This window comes from Archocentrus centrarchus, chromosome 2 (genome assembly GCF_007364275.1).
Source record: "Archocentrus centrarchus isolate MPI-CPG fArcCen1 chromosome 2, fArcCen1, whole genome shotgun sequence".
In the NCBI taxonomy this organism is placed as follows: Eukaryota; Metazoa; Chordata; class Actinopteri; order Cichliformes; family Cichlidae; genus Archocentrus; species Archocentrus centrarchus.
The window spans coordinates 7578294-7601748 of record NC_044347.1 but is presented as its reverse complement, the minus strand read 5'-3'; the positions used below and the strand labels follow the sequence as shown (position 1 = coordinate 7601748).

The 23455-nt window shown below is 44.7% G+C and overlaps 1 protein-coding gene across 1 annotated transcript; it reads right to left on the bottom strand.

The window, feature by feature from the left end:
* Window positions 1-3356: 3356 nt before the first annotated feature.
* On the bottom strand, window positions 3357-22702 carry LOC115796320 (protein NLRC3-like; the record flags this gene model as incomplete). The annotated part of the gene is made up of 8 exons (XM_030752669.1): window positions 22610-22702; window positions 19780-19858; window positions 18435-18660; window positions 16529-18305; window positions 6660-6833; window positions 4881-5036; window positions 3984-4030; window positions 3357-3808 (listed from the first exon to the last, which is right to left on the bottom strand). Coding segments are annotated over exons 1-8 (2961 nt in total), but the record flags the coding sequence as incomplete, so codon positions are not given.
* Window positions 22703-23455: the final 753 nt, after the last annotated feature.

Sequence of the window (23455 nt, the reverse complement as noted above, 5' to 3'; positions counted from 1 at the left end):
GTTTTCATTCTTTTGAAAGCCTGACTCTTAGTCTTGTCCATCCTAATTGGGAAAATCAAAAACCTGTTTTATTTGTTATTATCTATCGTCCACCTGGTCCTTACTCAGAGTTTCTGTCTGATTTCTGAGACTTTTTATCTGATTTAGTGCTCAGTTCAGATAAAATAATTATAGTGGGTGATTTTAACATCCATGTAGATGCTGAGAATGACAGCCTCAACACTGCATTTAATCTATTGTTAGATTCAATTGGCTTCTCTCAAAATGTAAAGGAGCCCACCCACCACTTTAATCATACTCTGGATCTTGTCCTAACATATGGCATAGAAACTGAAGACTTAACAGTATTCCCTGAAAGCCCCCTCCTGTCTGATCATTTCTTAGTAACATTTACATTTACTTTAATGGATTACACAGCAGTGGGGAATAAGTTTTATTACAGTAGAAGTCTTTCTGAAAGTGCTGTAACTACGTTTAAGGATCTAATTCCTTCATTGTTATGCTCTTCAGTGCCAACACAGTGCAGAGCAGCTACCTAAACTCTGCTCCCAGTGAGGTTGATTATCTCATCAATAGTTTTACATCCTCACTGTGTATGACTTTGGATACTGTGGCTCCTCTGAAAAGGAAAGCTTCAAATCAGAAGTGCCTGACTCCGTGGTATAATTCACAAACGCACAGCTTAAAGCAGATAACCCGAAACCTGGAGAGGGAATGGCGTCTCACTAAATTAGAAGATGCTCATTTAGCCTGGAAAAAGAGTTTGTTGCTCTATAAAAAAGCCCTCCGTAAAGCTAGGACATCTTACTATTCATCATTAATTGAAGAAAATAAGAACAACCCCAGGTTTGTTTTCAGCACTGTAGCCAGGCTGACAAAGAGTCAGAGCTCTGTAGAGCCGAGTATTCCTTTCACGTTAACTAGTAGTGACTTCATGGATTTCTTTACAAATAAAATTTTAGACATTAGAGAAAAAATTATTCATAACCATCTCAAAGATTATTCTTCATGTTCGGCTGCTTTCAGCACTGCTGGTATTTGTTTACTCTTTCGCTCCAGTTGATCTTTCAGAGTTAACTTCAATAGTTACTTCCTCCAAACCAGCAACATGTTTGTTAGATCCCATTCCTACTAGACTGTTCAAAGAAGTCTTCCAATTATTGATGCTTCAATCTTAAAAATGATCAATCAGTCTTTATTAGTTGGCTATGTACCACAGACCTTCAAGGTGGCTGTAATTAAACCTCTGCTTAAAAAGCCATCACTGACCCAGCTGTCTTAGCTAATTATAGGCCAATCTCCAACCTTCCTTTTCTCTCAAAGATTCTTGAAAGAGTAGTTGTAAAACAGCTAACTGATCATCTGCAGAGGAACGGTTTATTTGAAGAGTTTCAGTCAGGTTTCAGAATTCATCACAGTACAGAAACAGCATTAGTGAAGGTTACAAATGATCTTCTTACAGCCTCTGACAGTGGACTCATCTCTGTTCTTGTCCTGTTGGACCTCAGTGCAGCTTTGATACTGTTGACCATAACATTTTATTACAGAGATTAGAGCTTGCTATAGGTATTAAAGGTACTGCACTCCAGTGGTTTGAATCATATTTATCTCATAGACTCCAATTTGTTCATGTAAATGGGGAGTCTTCTTCACACACTAAGGTTAATTATGGAGTTCCACAGGGTTCTGTGCTAGGACCAATTCTATTTACATTATACATGCTTCCCTTAGGCAGTATTATTAGAAAGCACTGCATCAATTTTCATTGTTACGCAGATGATACTCAGCTTTACCTATCAATGAAGCCAGATGACACACATCAATTAGTTAAACTGCAGGAATGTCTTAAAGACATTAAGGCCTGGATGACCTCTAATTTCCTGCTTCTAAATTCAGACAAAGCTGAAATTCTTGTACTCGGCCCCACAAATCTTAGAAACATGGTGTCTAACCAGATACTTACACTGGATGGCATTACTTTGGCCTCCAGTAACACTGTGAGAAATCTTGGAGTCATTTTTGACCAGGATTTGTCCTTCAGTGCACATATTAAACAAATATGTAGGACCGCTTTTTTACATTTGCACAATATTTCTAAAATTAGAAACATCCTTTCTCAGAGTGATGCTGAAAAGCTCATTCATGCATTTATTACTTCTAGGGTGGACTATTGTAATTCATTATGATCAGGCTGTCCTAAAAGCTCCCTGAAAAGCCTCCAGCTGATCCAAAATGCTGCAGCTAGAGTACTGACAGGGACTAGAAAGAGAGAGCAGATTTCTCCCATATTGGCTTCTCTTCATTGGCTCATTGTTAAATCTAGAATAGAATTTAAAATTCTTCTCCTCACCTACAAGGTCCTGAATAATCAGGCCCCATCTTATCTCAAAGACCTCATAGTCCCATATCACCCCAACAGAGCACTTCGCTCTCAGACTGCTGGCTTACTTGTGGTTCCTCGGATACTTAAGAGTAGAATGGGAGGCAGAGCCTTCAGCTTTCAGGCGCCTCTTCTGTGGAACCAGAAAGATACCCTCTCTATTTTTAAGATTAGGCTTAAAACTTTCCTTTATGATAAAGCTTATAGTTAGGGCTGGATCAGGTGACCCTGAACCATCCCTTAGTTATGCTGCTATAGGCCTAGTCTGCTGGGGGGTTCATATAATGCACTGTTTCTTCTCATTCACCTTATTTACTTTGTTTATACTCCGCTCTGCATTTAATCATTAATTGATATTAATCTCTGGCTCTCTTCCACAGCATGTCTTTTTTCTCTCCCCTCAGCCCAACCGGTCGCGGCAGATGACTGCCCCTCCCTGAGCCTGGTTCTGCTGGAGGTTTCTTCCTGTTAAAAGGGAGTTTTTCCTTCCCACTGTCACCAAGTGCTGCTCATAGGGGGTCGTTTTGACTGTTGGGTTTTCTCTGTATTATTGTAGGGTCTTTACCCACAATACAAAGCGCCTTGAGGTGACATTTTGTTGTGATTTGGCGCTATATAAATAAAATTGAATTGAATTGAATTGAATATTCACTGTGAAGCTTTGAGTGGAAAAAGACAGAAAAACAACATGTGGATCCTGGAATAATGGCAGCTTCCATCTTTAAAGGACTGAAGAGGAAGAAGTTTACAAGGAATCATTGAGAACAGTTTCAAACATCAACTGATTGAATCCATGAATCTGAAAATGTGTTTGTGAGTGAAAGAGACAGACATGTACAGACTGAACTATCTGTTCAACAGTCAGAGTTTCTCTGACAGGAGGACACTCTTTACACTAAACTCAGCACAGAGACACTGAGGAACCAGACCAGACTGTAAATCCAGGATAAAGAGGTTCAGTAAATGTGGTGTTGAAGGTGTGGAGGTGGATCAGAGTGTCAGAGGAGACTCTGTAGAAGGACAGAGTGCCAGCAGGACAGTCCACATACACTGCTACTCTGTTAGAGACAGAGGAGGAGGAGGAGGAGATGGACGTTTTTCTGTTGTTGTGCCAGACAGAGTAACCATTATGATCATAGCATTTCATACTCCAGGACTGATCATTTCTTCCAAAAAAACAGTCATCTCTGTCTCCTTTCCTGCTGATTCTTCTGTAACTCACTGATATTTGAACCTCTCCTCTCCTCTCGACTTCCCAGTAACAGCGACCAGTCAGACCATCTCTACACAGCAGCTGAGGCCAATCAAATCTGTCTGGATGATCAGGATATGACTGATCCTTAATCACATGTGTCACCTTCCTGTTTTTGACAGACAGTTTGAGTTTTGTGTTCACTGTGTTTGTGTCGATTGTGAGTTGACAGGAATCTGATGGAGAGAACAAACACAATCCAGCTGCAGTTATTGATCCATCATCTGTTCATTGATTGACACTTTGATGATGACTCCTGACATCAGAGATGTGAATGAGTGATGTGACAGTTTGAAGATGGTTGAATGTGTGCTGCTTTGTTTTCATCAATCACATTAAAAACACACTTACACTTCCTCAGACCTGGGATCAGCCATCGGACTCCAGCAGGCTCCACCCTGAAAGGAGGAGGGGGGTCAGAGCAGCACAGTCTCTTTCAGCATGCACACATGGACATTACATCGCTCTCAGACACACACTGTTAGACACTGATTGTCAGATTGTGTCCTCTTTGTGTTTGTTCTAAATGGAGAACATCAGTGACTCTGTGAGCTGTTAATTAACAGCTCTGGAAAAAGATGCAACGGGTTTGTTGTATTTTTCTGCATGGAAATGATCACAGAGGGACCTGCTGACTTTTTGTTTTCCTGTCCTTGATGTGCTGCTACTTGGTCTGAATATTAATGATCAGAGTGGATCAATGATCAGATCATTATTGCAGTGCACAAACAAAGGCAGCTGCAGTGAACTACAAAGGAAGCATCTGTCACTTCACTTTTCATGAGTTTCTGTTTTTGGATTCTCCTGCTCTGTTTCACTCACTCTGATTCTCATACTCGTCTGCTTCACTTTGATTTTTCTCACTGACTTTGATGCTCAATATTTCAGATTCTCCTAACAGGAACATGAGCAACTGGAAATCAATAGAAAGGCTCATTTATTGATTTATGAACCTTAATCCCATTGATGGTCAGAGGGTAAAAATGTGAGACTGTTCCTCTGCAGAGATCACTTTGAACTGGTTGCTCCATTGTTGATGGAGATTTTCTCCTTTGAGACCCCCATACAGATATCTACTGTTTCTGTTCAAGCAGACTTTCTGATAGAAGCAAAGTAAAAAGGTTCCTCTATGTGTGACTGTTCAGATAACACTCGTATCCAGCATGAAGTCATCAGACAGGGCCAGAGTGAAGTACAGCTTCCTCCTCTATCAGACACTGTCTGTGGCTGCAACAGGCCTCTCCATACCTGAGAGTTTCCAGTCTCAGCTGCTCCAGCAGCTTCACTCCTGCCTCTCCTGGATGGTTGTAGCTCAGGTCCAGCTCTCTCAGATGGGAGGGGTTGGAGCTCAAAGCTGAGACCAGAGACTTACAACCTTCTTCTGTGATCAGGCAGCCTGACAGCCTGCAGACATGACAGATACTCTTAGAGAACAGCAGAGCAGCTGCATGCAGACAACAAACTGCAGCAACAAATCAGTTTAAAATGAAATGACTGAAACAGGAGTTCAAAATAACCAAGTCAGTCTAAATGTTAAAGTCTACAAGCGATAAAATCAGTGAAGTCAAAATGATGATCAAATCTACATAAAGTAGGACTGAGGCTGATGGGAGTGTCATTAGTTTTGCTGCTTTTTGGTTTGAATGAAAGTTTTGGTCAAACTAGAAGTCTGAGCAGATGATGGCACTAAATTAAAAGTCTGCTGATTGTTGAAGTTCTTATATTTCATTGTGAGGACAACATGAACATCTGAAACTAATTTGATCACAACCCATCAAATCTTTGCAGAACCAAAGTGGCAGCTAAACATCATCCTCCACTGAACTGTGCTGCTGGTGAGGCTGACATAATTTAAAGGTGCACATGAGGAAAGACTTCATTAAGAATCAGACACAGAGAGAGGAAGAAGAACAAACTGCAGAAAACAAGATTTCACCATGGTGAGCAACATCCAACACTTTTAGTATGTTTTTGCTTTTTGATCAGATCCATCAGCCAGTTTAGAAAAACACTGAAAGCATTTCAGTCTAGATTCAAGGCTTAGGAGCTGATTTAAAGAAATCTTTAAAATAAAGAAACTCAAAAAACAAAAAATTATTTGTGCAGAGAAAAAAAACTGCTACAATTTAGATTAGTGATGGGGAGTTCAACTCTTTTCAGAGAGCCGGCTCTTTCGGCTCCCAAAAGGCTCTTTAATCATTAGCATTTGTAGCCTCATATTTTAGCCTAAATGAGCAAAAATGAATAGTTTGTGTGCTGAGAATCCCTTTTGCCTTCAGTCTTTTTATAATAAACTGTATAATTGTTTGATTTTGTGCATTCTTCCTGTTACACAAAACTCAATTTTTTTTTAGCATTTTAAATAAACCTTTAATGGAACACAGGACAAACAAACACACTGACTTATTTTGCTTTGTGTTGCAGTAGGACGGGTTATAGTTGCAGTTTTTGGGATGGTGGTGGATGCAGCAACAGTTGTTTTTTGTTCGGGACCAGACTCACCAGGGTCAGTATGGAGACCTAGCTTGCCCTCTCTCCTCCAACTGCACCGAGGGATGGACAGTTCTTATGTCGGTGCAGGTTTGTGGTGGAACCTGCTCTAATTCTAATTTTCAATTTACGGCACTCTGCTCTGCTATTTCCAATGTGCTTTTATTGCAGCCAAATGCTGCTTATTTAACATGTATCACTCATATTCATGTGTTTTTGCACAACTATCTATCTCCCCCTCTGCTTTAACATAATAGTATAATCCTATGTCCCCCTGTGTGATTGGCTGCATGGTGTGCCCATCAGTTCTGTCCATGTCCTCGGGTTTGTGAGCAGAGCTAATGAGAAATTGGGGATCCTGCTCCCATTCACTGGGAATCAGCTTTTCTGATTCACTACCAAGCATTGGCTCTTTTGCAAACAACACATCACTAGTTTAGATAGTTTGACAAATCAGAGCAGACACAGTCCTGCATCAGTTAGACACTAATGGAAACCAGATTTGAGTCATCTGTTGAACATTTGAAGAATGCTGACCTGAGTGTTTCCAGTTTACAATGTGGATTCTCCAGTCCAGAAGATAAAGCTTTCACTCCTGAGTCCTTCAGGTCATTGTTACTCAGGTCCAGCTCTCTCAGACTAGAGGACTGGGAGCTGAGAACTGAGGACAGAGTTTCACAGCTTCTCTCTGAGAGGTCGCAGAGACTCAGTCTGAAAAGACAATAATAAGAAAGCAATTAGTAAAGGATTAGTCTTCTTCAGTAATATTAATTTATATTTTAATTTAATTGGAGCTCTACTAGTGGGTGAATCAGTCCTAAAGTGATAGTTGATATCAATGATGGTATTGGTATCAGATCAATACTGGAGTGATAGAATTGATACTTCATTAAATACTACATTGCTCCTGCTTCATCAAAAATTCAACATCTATACAAACACCATTCCTCGCACACATTGCTCCTCCCCCTCATCTCCTGCTCTTCTGTGATTTGTTGCTGTGCCATCACATGACTCAGCAGCACTGAGCATACACATGTAGGCTGCAGTAAGTGAAAAGGAGCATCCTGTGGAGATATTTTACAGCTGGAAATGAAAAGACTGAAATCTGCTGTATGTATGAAGATATTGTTTACTATGGCAACACCACAAATTAATACAAACACATTAAAAAAAGAGGCAGAGGGAAATCCCTCAGACAGATCCAGACCCTCAGCACAGAGACAGAGGCCTTTCAGAGAGGAAAAGAATATCCAGGTAGCTCATGTTAGTGATTAAAGTATGTTATTCATAATAACTCGAGGGAGAGCGTCTGGTGGCCAGGCATTAGCCCGTGGTGCTTGGCCGGGCGCAGCCCGAAGAGGTTACATGGGCCCGCCCTCCTGCAGGCCCACCACCCGCAGGAGGTGTCGTAGGGGTCGGGTGCAGTGTGTGTCGGGCGGTGGCCGAGGGCGGAGGCCCTGGCGGACCGATCCCCGGCTATCGAAACTGGCTATTGGGACATGGAATGTCACCTCTCTGGTGGGGAAGGAGCCTGAGCTAGTGCGTGAGGTTGAGAGATACCAGCTAGATATAGTTGGGCTCACCTCAACGCATGGCCTGGGCTCTGGAACCAGTCTCCTGGAGAAGGGCTGGACTCTGTTCCAGTCTGGAGTTGCCCTCGGTGAGAGGCGGCGAGCTGGGGTGGGTATTCTTGTATCCCCCCGGCTTGCTGCCTGTACGTTGGAGTTTTCACCGGTGGACGAGAGGGTAGTTTCCCTGCGCCTTCGGGCTGGGGAACGGGTCCTGACTGTTGTTTGCGCTTATGCGCCGAATGACAGTTCAGGGTACCCACCCTTTTTGGAGTTGCTGGGTGGGGTGCTGGAGAGTGCTCCATCTGGTGACTCCATAGTCTTGCTGGGAGACTTCAACGCTCACGTGGGCAATGACAGTGAGACCTGGAGGGGCGTGATTGGGAGGAACGGCCTGCCCGATCTGAACCCGAATGGTGTTTTGTTATTGGACTTCTGTGCAAACCACAGTTTGTCCATAACAAACACCGTGTTCGAACACAAGGATGTCCATAAGTGCACATGGCACCAGGACACCCTAGGTCGCAGGTCGATGATCGATTTTGTAATCGTATCATCAGATCTGCGGCCGTATGTTCTGGACACTCGGGTGAAGAGAGTAGCTGAGCTGTCAACTGATCACCACCTGGTGGTGAGTTGGATCAGGTGGCGGGGGAAGAAACTACAGACTGGGACTCAATGAGGGCTGCCTGTGACAGTCTGGATGACTACACGGACACTGTAACCTTGTATATCCACTTCTGCGAGGACAGCATTGTGCCATCACGCACCAGGGTGAGTTATAACAGTGACAAACCCTGGTTTACTCCCAAACTGAAGCAGCTGTGGATAGAGAAGAGGGAGGCTTTTAAAAGTGGGGACAAAGACTGCTACAAAGAGGCCAAGTACAGGTTTAGCAAGGAAGTGGCCACTGCTAGATCACATCACTCTGAGAATATACAGCAGCAGATCTCAGAGAACGACGCGGCCTCTGTATGGAAAAGCTTTAGGCAGATTACCAACTACAAGCCTAAAACCCCCCACTCCACAGACGACCTACAAACTGCAAATAGACTGAACGAGTTCTATTGTCGTTTTGATGGTCAGTTCAGCAGCCTTCACACCTCCACCAGTCCCAACTACAATACAGCCAACACAAATATTCACCCCCCAACCTCCCCCACTCCCCACACCTCAGAGAAGCCCACATCATCAAGGACTCCCACCCCAGAGTCCCCCTCCTCCCTCACCCCCACAGTCTTTTGTATTCAGGAGGACCAGGTGCTAAAGCAGTTCAGGAGTGTCAAAGCTCGCAAAGCTCCAGGTCCAGATGGTGTCTCACCTGCCACACTGAGACACTGTGCTAACGAGCTTGCCCCATTGTTCACGAACATCTTCAACTCCTCACTGGAGGCTTGCCACGTGCCTGTCTGCTTTAAAACCGCTACCATTGTTCCTGTCCCCAAGAAGCCAAGGATCACTGGACTAAATGACTACAGACCTGTGGCACTGACTTCTGTGGTCATGAAGTCATTTGAGCGTCTGGTGCTGTCCCACCTCAAGTCCCTCACAGCCCCCCTTCTGGACCCCCTGCAGTTTGCCTACAGAGCCAACAGGTCTGTGGACGACGCCATCAACCTGACTCTGCACTTCATCCTACAGCATCTGGACTCCCAGGGAACCTACGCCAGGATCCTGTTTGTGGACTTCAGCTCTGCCTTCAACACCATCATCCCTGATCTCCTCCAAGACAAGCTGTCCCAGATGAACGTGCCAGATCCCATCTGCAGGTGGATCATTGACTTCCTGATGAACAGGAAGCAGCACGTGAGGCTGGGGAAGAATGTCTCGGACTCCCGGACCATCAGCACTGGCACTCCTCAGGGCTGTGTCCTCTCTCCTCTGCTCTTCTCCCTGTATACCAACTGCTGCACCTCTGACCACCAGTCTGTCAAGCTTATTAAGTTTGCAGACGACATGACTCTCATCGGACTCATCTCAGACGGGGACGAGTCGGCCTACAGGATGGAGGTCAAACGTCTGGTGTCCTGGTGCAGCCACAATAACCTGGTACTGAACGCCCAGAAGACAGTGGAGATTATAGTGGACTTTAGGAAGCACACAGCCCCTCTACCCTCCATCATCCTGACTGACACCCCCATCACCACAGTGGACTCTTTTCGCTTCCTGGGAACTACCATCACCCAGGACCTCAAGTGGGAGCCCACCATCACCTCTGTCGTCAAAAAGGCCCAGCAGAGGATGTACTTCCTGCGGCAGTTGAAGAAATTCAACTTGCCAGCAAGGACCATGGTGCAGTTCTATACTGCCATCATTGAGTCCATCCTCACCTCCTCCATCACTGTGTGGTACGCTGGAGCCACCACTAGGGACAAACAGAGACTACAGCGCGTTTTGCACTCTGCTGAGAAGGTGATTGGCTGTAACCTCCCATCTCTCCAGGACCTGTACACCTCCAGGACACTGGGGCGTGCAGGTCGGATCACAGCCGACCACTCTCACCCTGGGCACAGACTTTTTGACCCTCTCCCCTCAGGCAGGAGGCTACGGTCCATACGGACCAGAACCTCCCGCCATAAGAACAGTTTCTTCCCCTCTGCTGTTGGACTCATGAACAATTACCCTAAGACTGTTACCACCACCCTCCACAAACGCTGATGACCCTATGTCTATGCACCTGTCTGATTGCACTGATGTACATATTAGTGGAATATAGTCTACATTCTTTTATCTTTTAATTAGTCTCTGCACTGTATATTTTGTAATTTTGTAATATTGTGCTATAGTTATAGCTCTAATATCTCTGTATATTTGCAATTTGTATACTTGTATATTGTCTTATAGTTTTTATACTTATTTGTTTTTTTCTGTAAGCACGAAGTACCGCAGCAATTTCCTAATGCTGTGAACCTGTTCACCCATATGGAAATAAAAACCTTCTGATTCTGATTCTGATTCTGACAGACCTGGCACACCTAAACGTATTGTGAGGGTGCGCTGGGAACGCCTGGCAGAAGCCCCAGTCCGGGAGATCTTCAACTCCCACCTCCGGCAGAACTTCGACAGCATTCCGAGGGAGGCTGAGGACATTGAGTCCGAATGGACCATGTTCCGCACCTCCATTGTTGAGGCTGCTGCTCAGAGCTGTGGCTGCAAGGTGGTTGGTGCCTGTCGTGGTGGTAACCCCCGAACCAGATGGTGGTCACCGGAGGTGAAGGGAGCCATCAAGCTGAAGAAAGAGTCCTATCGGGCTTGGTTAGCCTGTGGGACTCCGGAGGCAGCTGACAGGTATCGACAGGCCAAGCAGAATGCAGCTCGGGCAGTGGCCAAAGCAAAAACTCGGGTGTGGGAGGAGTTCGGTGAGGCTATGGAAAAAGACTTTCGGACGGCATCGAAGTGATTCTGGCAAACCGTCAGGCGACTCAGGAGGGGAAAGCAGTGCTTCACTCACACTGTTTATAGTGCGGGGGGGGGGGGGGGGGGGGTGCTGCTGACTTCAACTGAGGCTATAGTCGGACGGTGGAAGGAATACTTCGAGGACCTTCTGAATCCCACTGACACGCCTTCTGTAGTGGAAGCAGAGTCTGGGGATGAGGGGGATGACTTGACCATCACTGGGGGGTGAGGTCACTGAGGTAGTTAAACAACTCCTTGGTGGCAGAGCCCCTGGGGTGGACGAGATTCGCCCTGAGTTCCTGAAGGCTCTGGATGTTGTAGGGCTGTCTTGGTTGACACGCCTCTGCAACATCGCGTGGAGATCTGGGGCAGTGCCATTGGATTGGCAGACCGGGTTGGTGGTCCCCATCTTTAAGAAGGGAGACTGGAGGGTGTGCTCCAACTTTCGCGGGATCACACTACTCAGCCTCTCCGGTAAGGTCTATGCCAGGGTGCTGGAAAGGAGGGTGCTTCCGTTAGTCGAACCTCGGATTCAGGAGGAACAATGCGGTTTTAGTCCTGGTCGTGGAACGCTGGACCAGCTCTTTATCCTCTCAAGGATATTCGAGTGTGCGTGGGAGTTTGCCCAACCAGTCTACATGTGCTTTGTGGACTTGGAGAAGGCATTCGACCGTGTTCCTCGGGGTGTTCTTTGGGAGGTTCTGCGGGAGTATGGGGTGTCTGGCCCATTGTTGCGGGCCATTCAGTCCTTGTACAACCACAGTGAGAGCTTGGTCCGTATAGCTGGTAATAAGTCAGATTCATTTCCTGTGGGTGTTGGACTCCGTCAGGGCTGCCCTTTGTCATCGATTCTGTTCATAATTTTTATGGACAGAATTTCTAGGCGTAGCCAGGTGGCGGAAGGCTTCTTCCTTGGTGGCCTCAGAGTCTCATCTCCGCTTTTTGCAGATGATGCGGTTCTGTTGACTTCATCAGGGGGGGGCCTCCAGCTCGCAGTGGAACGGTTCGCAGCCGAGTGTGAAGCGGCTGGCATGAGAATCAGCACCTCTAAGTCTGAGGCCATGGTCCTCAGCCGGAAAAGGGTGGAGTGCCATCTCCAGCTCAGGAACGAGTTCTTGCCTCAAGTGGAGGAGTTTAAGTATCTCGGAGTCTTGTTCACGAGTGATGGGAGAAGGGAACGGGAGATCGACAGGCGGATCGGGGCTGCTTCTGCAGTGATGCAGACGCTGCACCGGTCCGTCGTGGTGAAGAGGGAGCTCAGCGTAAAAGCGAAGCTCTCGATTTACCGGTCGATCTACGTTCCTACCCTCACCTATGGTCACGAGCTTTGGGTAGTGACCGAAAGAATAAGATCGCGAATACAAGCGGCAGAAATGAGTTTCCTTCGAAGGGTGGCTGGCCTCTCCCTTAGAGATAAGGTGAGGAGTGCGGCCATCCGGGAGGGGCTCAGAGTAGAGCCGCTGCTCCTCCACATCGAAAGGAGCCAGTTGAGGTGGCTCGGGCATCTGATTAGGATGCCTCCTGGCCGCCTCCTGGGTTAGGTGTTCCGGGCATGTCCCACCGGGAAGAGGCCCCGTGGTAGACCCAGGACACGCTGGAGAGATTATGTATCTCGGCTGGCCTGGGAACGCCTTGGGGTCCCTCCGGATGAGCTGGAGGAGGTGGCTGGGGAGAGGGAAGCTTGGGCTTCTCTGCTTAGGCTTCTGCCCCCGCGACCCGGCCCCGGATAAGCGGAAGAAAATGGATGGATGGATGGATGGATATTCATAATATATACATATATTATCTCAAAGACCTCATAGTCCCATATCACCCCAACAGAGCACTTCACTCTCAGACTGCTGGCTTACTTGTGGTTCATAGGATACTTAAGAGTAGAATGGGAGGCAGAGCCTTCAGCTTTCAGGCGCCTCTTCTGTGGAACCAGCTCCCAGCTTGGATTCGGGAGACAGACACCCTCTCTGTTTTTAAGATTAGGCTTAAAACTTTCCTTTATGATCAAGCTTATAGTTAGGGCTGGATCAGGTGACCCTGAACCATCCCTTAGTTATGCTGCTATAGGCCTAGGCTGCTGGGGGGTTCCCATAATGCACTGTTTCTTTTCATTCACCTTATTTACTTTGTTTATACTCCACTCTGCATTTAATCATTAATTGATATTAATCTCTGTCTCTCTCCCCTCAGCCCAACCAGTCACAGCAGATGACTCCCCCCCCCTCCCTGAGCCTGGTTCTGCTGGAGGTTTCTTCTGTTAAAGGGAGTTTTTCCTTCCCACTGTCACCAAGTGTTTGCTCATAGGGGGTCATTTTTGACTGTTGGGTTTTCTCTGTATTATTGTAGGGTCTTTACCCACAATACAAAGCACCTTGAGGCGACTGTTTGTTTTGATTTGGTGCTATATAAATAAAATTGAAATTAATTAAATACATATGTGATTCTGCTAATGTTAATAGTAACAATTATGATCATATATAATTATAATCAGTGTAATGAATGAGAAAGTATGAAGTCAGGAAGATGAGCTGTACTGACCTGAGTGTGAGGATGAAAATAAGAAGTGCAGTAGAGCCTGTTTAGGCAGGCTGTGTGATACAGGGAAGTACTGAATGTGCCAATGGGATGAAGTGTGAAATGTGGTGGTTCCTTTAAAAGTTGTGTTGTGTTTACTTAATATCAGTTCAATACCAAAATTTCCGATATCACAGATCATGGGAGAACAATCAATCAATCAAATAAACTTTATTATCCCACAATAGGAAATTTGTCTTGTAGAAACAGTGTTACTCAGCTGCAATTTGCATAATAAAAACAGAGAGAAGGATCAAGTAATAATATGAAAAAATGAAATAAGTAATTAAATAAATAAAAGTTCATAGAAGTTCATCTCTAACACTCATATTGGTTTGGCTTGAGGCCTTTTAAACAATGCTGAGTCTTTGTTCAATAGATGTTGGGAGGAATGAGAGCTTGTAGTGGTTTGTTTTACAGCTACGAGCTCTGTAACGTCTTCCTGAAGGTAGCAGCTCGTATTCTGTAAAGAGGGTTTGGGAAGAATCCTTAATAATCCTGTAAGCCTGCTGTACAACAATTGTTTCATACTTTGATTGCAGAGACCGATACTCCTTATATCCAACAATTTTCATGGTAATTTTTACAAGTCTCTCGATTCTCGATTTTGCCTTTACTGTAAGTGAGTCGTACCAAACTTCCATCCCAGAACACATAAATTGTCCACTGTAGCTTTGTAAGGGCTTAAGTGAAATATAATATTGGACAGAAATAGTGTTAAGGTGTATGGAGACATGGCTTATATTGATTTTTCACACTGTGATTCACAGGTCCAATCATATGTTTCATGTATATTAACATAAGGTAACAATTAATACTCCACAACTCACTGAACTCTCTCAATGCAGCAAAGTTTGTTGCATTTGCAAAAGTACTGACATTCTTTTCTTAAAAAGTACTTGTGTTAAAAAAATACTCTGGAAAAGGTTAAAGTACCTTTAACAGAGTAGCCTGTACTTATTCACTTTTACTCAAGTAAAAGTACAGGCTGTGAAATGTACTCAAAGTAAGAAAATAAAAAGTATCTCTTTGGAGCAGATGAGTGACTGATTGATGATGATGATGAATGATGTTTAATGAGGTCTGTTTGAAAGCAAAAGCTCTGAGTCTGAACACACAGGTTCATATGTTCAAATATTATTATTGATATAATTCATACTATTACAGTTTAAGTGAGAGGGAAGTAACATTAACACAAGTCACATGAATATGAAACCTAATCCTGTGTGTGTGTGTGTGTGTGTGCGTGTTGAGTGACAGTGATCCATCACAATAACAATCAAATGAGAAAATATGAAGATATTTCTGACTGCTGGTCTGATTTTTATTCATTTATTTTTAAAACAGAGTTTAATGTAACTGCATTCACAGAGATGCTCCTTTATCTCATCTCCTTCACTTGTCTGTGTAGATTCTCAGTCATCCAGGTCATAGTAGTCTCTGGAGCTTGAAAAAGGCGACTGGACTTCTTTTTGTTTCTTGAAGACGTTTCACCTCTCATCCGAAAGGCTTCTTCAGTTCTCAACCAAATGGTGGAGAGACCCAGGTATTTAAACCCCTGTGGGCGTAGTCCCCTGGAGGTGGTTATGACCCTCTATTGATCATGTGCGTGAACACGTGCCCAGGTGTGAAGGGGGAGTGGGTCATATTTAATCAGTGGTTTCAGTTGAAACCAATTTAGGACTCCGCTCCATTGTTTCCTGTGGCCTATTGAGGTCACTGGAACAAAGGTGTGAATGGGGGTTGAGACGTCGGGGAAGGGAGCTCAGGACAGCACCGTAAGCGGGGGAAAGTTGGTGACGTAATCCACCTCCTCTGTTCAATGATGGTTGTTCACAGTGGACATAGATGGCTTCTTTCACTCCTCTTTCAAACCATCTGTTTTCCCTGTCCAAAATGTGAACATTGGCATCCTCAAAAGAGTGCCCTTTTTCCTTCAGATGCAGATGTACTGCTGAATCTTGTCCTGTCGAGGTGGCTCTTCTATGTTGTGCCATTTGTTTGTGAAGAGGCTGTTTGGTTTCACCAATGTAGAGGTCCGAGCACTCTTCACTGCACTGAACAGCATACACTACATCGCTGATCTTGTGTTTGGCGGGTTTGTCCTTGGGATGAACCAGTTTTTGTCTTAGGGTGTGACTTGGTTTGAAGTATACTGAGATGTCATGCTTGGAGAAAATTCTTCTGAGTTTCTCTGACAAGCCTGCCACATATGTCTTCAAGAAACAAAAAGAAGTCCAGTCGCCTTTTTCAAGCTCCAGAATCTCCTTCACTTGTTTCCTCCACTGTTATCACTGTTCAGCTGATATCCAGTCATCATATGTTCAGTAACAAGAGGCTGAATCAGAAAGTGGTGATTGTCAACATGCAAATGATTCTTCATGCTGGAAGTCACTCATGTTTTGTTTTGTTTTGTTTTTTAAGATAGCAATACCACGATGGCAGCTCTTCTGCTGTCAGTCATCAGCAATGCCACAGGGGGAGGGCAACTGGACCAGGAAATTGCCAACCTTAATACAGTGCTGTGAAAATTTGCCCCCTTATTGATTTCTTAGTTTGTTGTACAATTGTCACACATTTCAGATAAAAGACATTTTAATATTAGACAATACCTGCATTTTATATTTACCCAAGTTATTAAATGATTGAATCAATTAAGTGAAAATAATAAATGAACTCAATTATTTAAACTACATGTTGTCTAATATTAACAATGGTTACATTATTAAAATTTGTTGCTGATCTGAAAATATGGAAGAGAGACAAATACTAAGAAATCAGGAGGTTTTCACACCACTGTATGGATCATATGAAGAAAGTAATTTCCTGTTTAAAGTGTATTTAAGTTATTAAATGTTTATAATAACTCACAGAGCTTTGTTGGAGGCTTTGACCACTGGCAGCAGCCTCAGCAGAGCCTCCTCTGAAGCAGAGTATTTCTTCAGGTCAAACACATCCAGATCTTCTTCTGATGACAGTAAGATGAAGACCAGAGCTGACCACTGAGCAGGAGACAGTTTATCTGTGGAGAGACTTCCTGATCTCAGGGACTGTTGGATCTCCTCCACTAGAGAACGATCATTCAGTTCATTCAGACAGTGGAACAGGTTGATGCTTTTCTCTGCAGACAGATTCTCACTGAGCTTCTTCTTGATGTACTGGACTGTTTTCTGATTGGTCTGTGAGCTACTTCCTGTCTGTGTCAGAAGACCTCGTAGGAGAGTCTGATTGGTGTGCAGTGAAAGACCCAGGAGGAAGTGGAGGAACAAGTCCAGGTGTCCATTTGGACTCTGTAAGGCCTTCTTCACAGCACTCTGGTAGAGGTGTTGCTCTGTCTGGGAGGTTGTTTGTTGCTCTTCCAGCAGATTGACTCCAGAGTTGATGAAGGTCAGATGGACATGAAGAGCAGCCAGAAACTCCTGAATACTCAGATGGATGAAGCAGAACACCTTGTCCTGGTACAGCCCTCTCTCCTCTTTAAAGATCTGTGTGAACACTCCTGAGTACACTGAGGCTGCTCTGATATCGATGCCACACTCTGTCAGGTCTGATTCATAGAAGATCAGGTTTCCTTTCTGCAGCTGATCAAAAGCCAGTTTTCCCAGAGACTCAATCATCTTCCTGCTCTCTGGACTCCAGTGTGGATCTGTCTCAGTTCCTCCATCATACTTGACCTTCTTCACTTTGGCCTGAACCACCAGGAAGTGGATGTACATCTCAGTCAGGGTCTTGGGCAGCTCTCCTCTCTTTCTGGTTTTCAGCACATCCTCCAGAACTGTAGCAGTGATCCAGCAGAAGACTGGGATGTGGCACATGATGTGGAGGCTTCGTGATGTCTTGATGTGGGAGATGATCCTGCTGGCCTGCTCCTCATCTTTGAATCTCTTCCTGAAGTACTCCTCTTTCTGTGGGTCAGTGAACCCTCTGACCTCTGTCACCATATCAACACACTGAGCAGGGATCTGATTGGCTGCTGCAGGTCGTGTGGTTATCCAGAGGTGAGCAGAGGGAAGCAGGTTCCCCCTGATGAGGTTTGTCAGCAGCACATCCACTGAGGTGGACTCTGTAACATCAGCCAGGATCTCAGTGTTGTGGAAGTCCAGAGGAAGTCGACACTCATCCAGACCATCAAAGATGAACACAACCTGGAAGTCTTCAAAGCTGCAGATTTCTGCTTCTTTGGTTTCAGTAAAGAAGTGATGAACAAGTTCCACCAAGCTGAACTTTTCCTCTTTCAGCACATTCAGCTCTCTGAAAGTGAATGGAAACATGAACTGGATGTCCTGGTTGGCTTTGTCTTCAGCCCAGTCCAGAGTGAACTTCTGTGTTAAGACTGTTTTCCCAATGCCAGCCACTCCCTTTGTCAGCACTGTTCTGATTGGTTCATCTCTTCCAGGTGAGCGTTTAAAGATGTCTTCTTGTCTGATTGTTGTTTCTGGTCTGTCTAGTTTCCTGGATGCTGTTTCAATCTGTCTGACCTCATGTTCATCATTGACCTTTGCAGCCCCTCCCTCTGTGATGTAGAGCTCTGTGTAGATCTGATTCAGAAGGGTTGGGTTTCCTGCTTTAGCGATCCCCTCAAACACACACTGGAACTTCTTCTTCAGAGCAGATTTAAGTTCTTGTCGACCAGCTGGAGCAACGTATTCTGAAAATGCAATATTAAGCTATTAAAATTAATATATATTAAGTAGGCCAACATGTTGGTCCATTTGTTGAGACATTAGTAAATATTTTATTTTTGCAGCAGCTTAAATCTTCAGAGAAATCCTCTTACTGCTCTGCAGACGGTCAGCCAGCTCCTCCTGCTTCATTCTCCTCAGGAAGTGCAGTGTGATCTTCATAAAAGCCTCTCTGCTTCTCTTCTGCTCTTTATCCTCACCCTCCAAGGCCGTGTCACCCTCCCCATGACTCTCTAAGCATTCTGGGTAATCTGGACTCAGAACCTTCTGGATCTTCTTCAGCTCGTTCTTCACAAAAGTGATGATGTTGTCCTCCAGCAGCTGGAACAGAATACTATATGAACGACCCAATCAGACTGAATCATAGAGCCAAACATCAGATCACAATGAGAATCTACTGGTCTACAGCAAAGATGTTTCTAAAATAAATGCAGTTAAACTTCACTCATTTTAGGCCACTGAGATTAAAAATGATGCTGAGTTGTTGGTTGGTTCTAGTTTCCATGATATGCTTCAAGGTCTGTTTTAAAACCAAAACTTCTTCATTGAAACCAGAAACCAATAAAAAATTCAGATCTTATGATATTATCTCTATTTGACCTTTGACCTCTAACCTGACCTTGGATTTCACTTTCCTACTACATTATTATGTCACAGTTCACTTATTGCAGCTTTGCTGCCATTCTGAATGAAACTGTCCGTGCTCTTTAGTAGATTGCAAACTGCAGTGAAATGATAGAGGCGTAAGCAGCGATAATAGCAGCGAGGTGTGCTCCTGGGAGAGGCAGAAGAGCGCAAACTTTGTTGGATTTGAATCAGTACGTTTTGCATTCAATAAAAGCAAAGATGTTAACAAATTAACTGGACAATATTCTGGCAATTTAGTGATATTTTCAGAGCTGTGGTCTCAAGACCAAGCCCGATCTCAAGTAGTACAACACTAGGGGTTCACACAGAATTTCCTTTTGGGGGCCTAAAAGGGTAAAACTGCTTTGCACTCCAAATGAGGATTTTTGTGGGCAAACACACATGTTTATATTTTTAAGGATATTAAAATATTGTACAAGCAGGAGTTAAAGTGGTCTGGAACCTTAAATTAATGAGCAATTAAATCTCACATATTACACATGAATATGACTGTGGTGCTCCAGCTGACAGCATAGAGATACTTGCTCAGTAATAACAAGATAATGACATCCACACAAAATGTTCTGATCACTTCCTCTGCATTTCCTCTGTTGCTGCTCTACATGGTTAAATAAAAATGGTTGTGGAGCATCTATAGACAGAGATCAAAATCCATAAGAAAAAGCACATTTTCTCTGTGAAGCAGACATCTTTGGTAACAATGTTGAGCAGTGCAATCCACTGGTGTACAAAGTGCAGCATGGAGATGACTGAAAGAACAGATGTAACAGTAGTTGTTGTACATGTACAAACCATAAATATGGAGTCCAGCTGTGTTTGATGCTGCTGGGCAGACTGACCACTGGGAACCTCTGAGCTCTCCTGATCCACTCTGTGAAGGAATCATGAAGAATTAGCTCTCATCCACACAGGGACCAACACAAGCTCAAAGTCCATGAAGTGATGTTTGGATGAAGAGTGAAGCAGATGACTCCCTGTAGCAGCAAAGCTTTACTAGCCCTCAGTGATCCCACTGAGAATCTACAGCTCAGTCTGCAGCTGTTCACAGCTTTCAGCTCACTGTGGTTTAGTCCTAACAGCTCTCACCAACTCCTTCACAAAGATTTCCTTTCAGCTGAAGCGCCCTGGAGTAAGACAGTCTCTCTCTCTGTGCTTTCACTGCTGAGCTCCCAGTTCTCAACAACTTCCTCTGAGTCACTAAAACACTATAGATCGAATGCACTGTGTGAAATGATTTGCTTTGGAAGTAGCACTGATCAATTCTAGCTCTGCTTCCTTTCAACAAATGCCTGCTACTCTTTGGAAATGTCTTTAGGAGACTCAGCATTTCCTTCCATCAATCTGTTTATTAGCTGAAAGATAATCAGTGTGATCTTTTCTATCTTTGCGTATTAGAGGAACTAATACATGCTTCTACATTTAGAAGGCCTGACTGCAGTATTCTGCTCTCTGTTCTACCTACAAATGTTAGAAATAGAAACTAGAACTGATTCAGAACTGCATCCAGAATGCTTACGAGGACCAGAAGGAGAGAAATGGTTCCACCTATTTGAAATCCCTACACTGACTGCCTGACAGTTACTGATTTGAAAATCACTCCACTGTTTTTACTGTTTGAAACCTTCATGCTCACATGGAAGCAACATATGAACCATTACAGCCCCTCAGACATGTGAGGATAGAACAATGATCCATAAACCTTCATGAAGACAAACGTGTCAGCAGGACATCCAGTGGCGGTTTCTGATATGGGCGACATGGGCAGCCGCCCAGGGCGGCATTTCATCTAGGGCGGCATGACGCCCCCCTTCCCCCAATGCATTGCGATCGCCGCAGCAGCGCCTACCGCACTACTCCACTTGTGGGGTAATGGGTGCCCTCTGCCTGCTGTGTATTGCATGTAGCTTTCTGCAATGGTCAGACAGGTTGTAACAGAAAGAAAGGGGCAGGCGGGGGATTCTCTGTCTCGCTGTCACTGCTTCACTCGATCGTCACACACACACACAGCGCTGCCCCGCCCCCTTCTCCTGCGAGTCAAGTGAAGCAGTGATGGCGTGAGAGTGAGACAGTCAGCCGGGTTCATTCATTCATGCCTGTACAGTTTTGGCCTGGTTACAGCCAACAGTAACTGCTGAATTATAAATAAAGGCAACTCACCCAAAGCTCTGTATATTTACCTCCGCCAAGGAGGTTATGTTTTCGGTCGCGTTGTCTGTTTGTCTGTCTGTTTGTCAGCAGGATTACTCCAAAAGTTATGAACGGACGTCACTGAAATTTTGTGGAGCGGTTGGAAATGACAAGAGGAAGCAGTGATTAAATTTTGGTGGCGATCCAAATCACGATCTGGATCCAGGAATTTTTTTAAGGATTCTTCAGTATTGCGGGATACAGGCAGAGCCTTCCCCTTTAAGAGACACCACCCACTTTTCTCTGCCCCGTGTGTGTGTATGCGGGCTAGCGTGGGAGACGAGCGCGAGGGAAAAAGTGTGTTCGGTGGCGGTGGAAAAAGGAATAAAAGTTCTGTTGCTAAAATCCTTCGACTTGCTGCATTTCTCCGCCTTGCTAAAGGTGACCCACATGGATGAGCAAGTTAGTTACCAGCCACGAGCCAAGCGAAGTAGAGACCAGAGGTCTCCCTACTACGTTAGGAGCCGCGATCTGGTCGAGGTAACACACTATTGCGGGATAGGGGGTTATTGTTGTCTGGGAAAGATGAAAGATTATTTCAAAGTATTTAGATACACATATTACAGCGTCAGTGACCCTATGGCCTTGGCGGAGGTTTGCGCTCTCTGAGTGCTTCTAGTTAAATATATATCACACCTGGTGCTATTAACATGAGTTTCAATGGAGGTTTTGTTGTGTTGGGCTGACAACTGTCAGTCAGATCTGACAACCCTGTGGATGGGTGGTGGTTATAACCTATTCAGCTTCAGTGCAAATTACGGCAGATGGAAAGGAAAAGGTCAAAGCCATCAGGTGTGCAGTTTAGGAAAAAGAGAAAAGAACAACAGGAGAAATAAGCAAAGATGAAGGTAAGCAGAAGCTGTGTAATATTTCAGTTTCTTCCATGTTTTTTCAAATAAAATTTAAAAGAAATTCTGAGTGTGCCTGTGATGGTGGGGAGACCTTCAGTTAAAAGCTGTCTGTCAGACCATGGCAGAAAGCTACATGCACCACACAGCAGGTGCTCATTACCCCCCAAGTGGAGTAGTGCGGTAGGCGCTGCTGCGCGATTGCTATGGGGGGTTGGGGTGGGGGTGGGGGTGGGAGGGCGCCGGCAGGGATGCTCGCCCAGGGCGCCAAACAGGCTAGGACCGCCACTGAGGACATCAAATACAGACTCACAAAGGTGTCTCCTGTGTTTGAAGCACAGCTCAAAGGAGCCCCCTGCTGGAGCAGCTGCAGTCCTACAGACACTCAGCCTCTTCACTACACAAACACCTCCTACAACATCCATTCTTTACACTCTGACTGCTGTGTTTGTGCAACAAACTCCAACACACATCGCTTCACATATGAACACAGAAATGTGTGTGAAAAAGAGCTGAGCTGACATTAAACATGATGGAGAATTTATTCAGAAACACTGAGTCAGGAACAACATTTAGACACACATTACCTCTCTGCAGGAGGAGGAACACCTGATTTATAGTTAACAGGACGATCCATTGACCAGTCGCTCTTTAAGGACACACAGCTGGGTTCAGGTCCAGGTCCAGGTCCAGGTTCAGGTTCAGGTTCAGGTTGGTTCCTGTGAATAATGATGCAGCAGTGATGTGAGTGCTGAGCTGTGACATGGAGAAGAGTCATGGACAGTTAGAGATGGTCATCTCACCTCTGAGCTTTGGTCTGGCTCTCATGTTCCCCACACAGAGTGGTTTTAGAGGGAGGGACTCCCTCCTCTCTGTCCTCACACTGATCCATGCTGCTGAATTCACATCAGCTCACACACACTTTCTACCTTCACCTGCAAAGGAAACACACATCAGCCCAGCACACACACACACTGAAATCCTCCTTTCTATCATGTGTGATGTCCAAATATCAGCTGCTTCATTCCTGCTTCATCTCAGTATCAGCTGAATGCAGTCTGGCATCAGTGTGAGGCAGAGGAAGCTGCCATCAGCTGATCTGTGTCTATCAGTCCACTAGATGGAGCCATGAAACTGATTTGATGCTTCAGCTCATTGATATTCAGTAAATTTAACACATCTGAGTAACAAGCATCAGTGTTAAAAGTGTTAAAAGCGTCACAACACACTCTGAAAGAAAAATTTAGCAAATTTTATGTTACTGAAGGAAATTCAATGAGAGTCACAAATGTTTAGCTGTTGCAGAAATGTATTTAATGTAGAGTTGGATAATGTTCAGCTTTCATTTGTATTTACATTGAAACCAGGTGAAGGTCAGGAGTTACAGTTCGTTCGACCTTGTCAAGAAAATTAAAATAACTGAACACAACAGA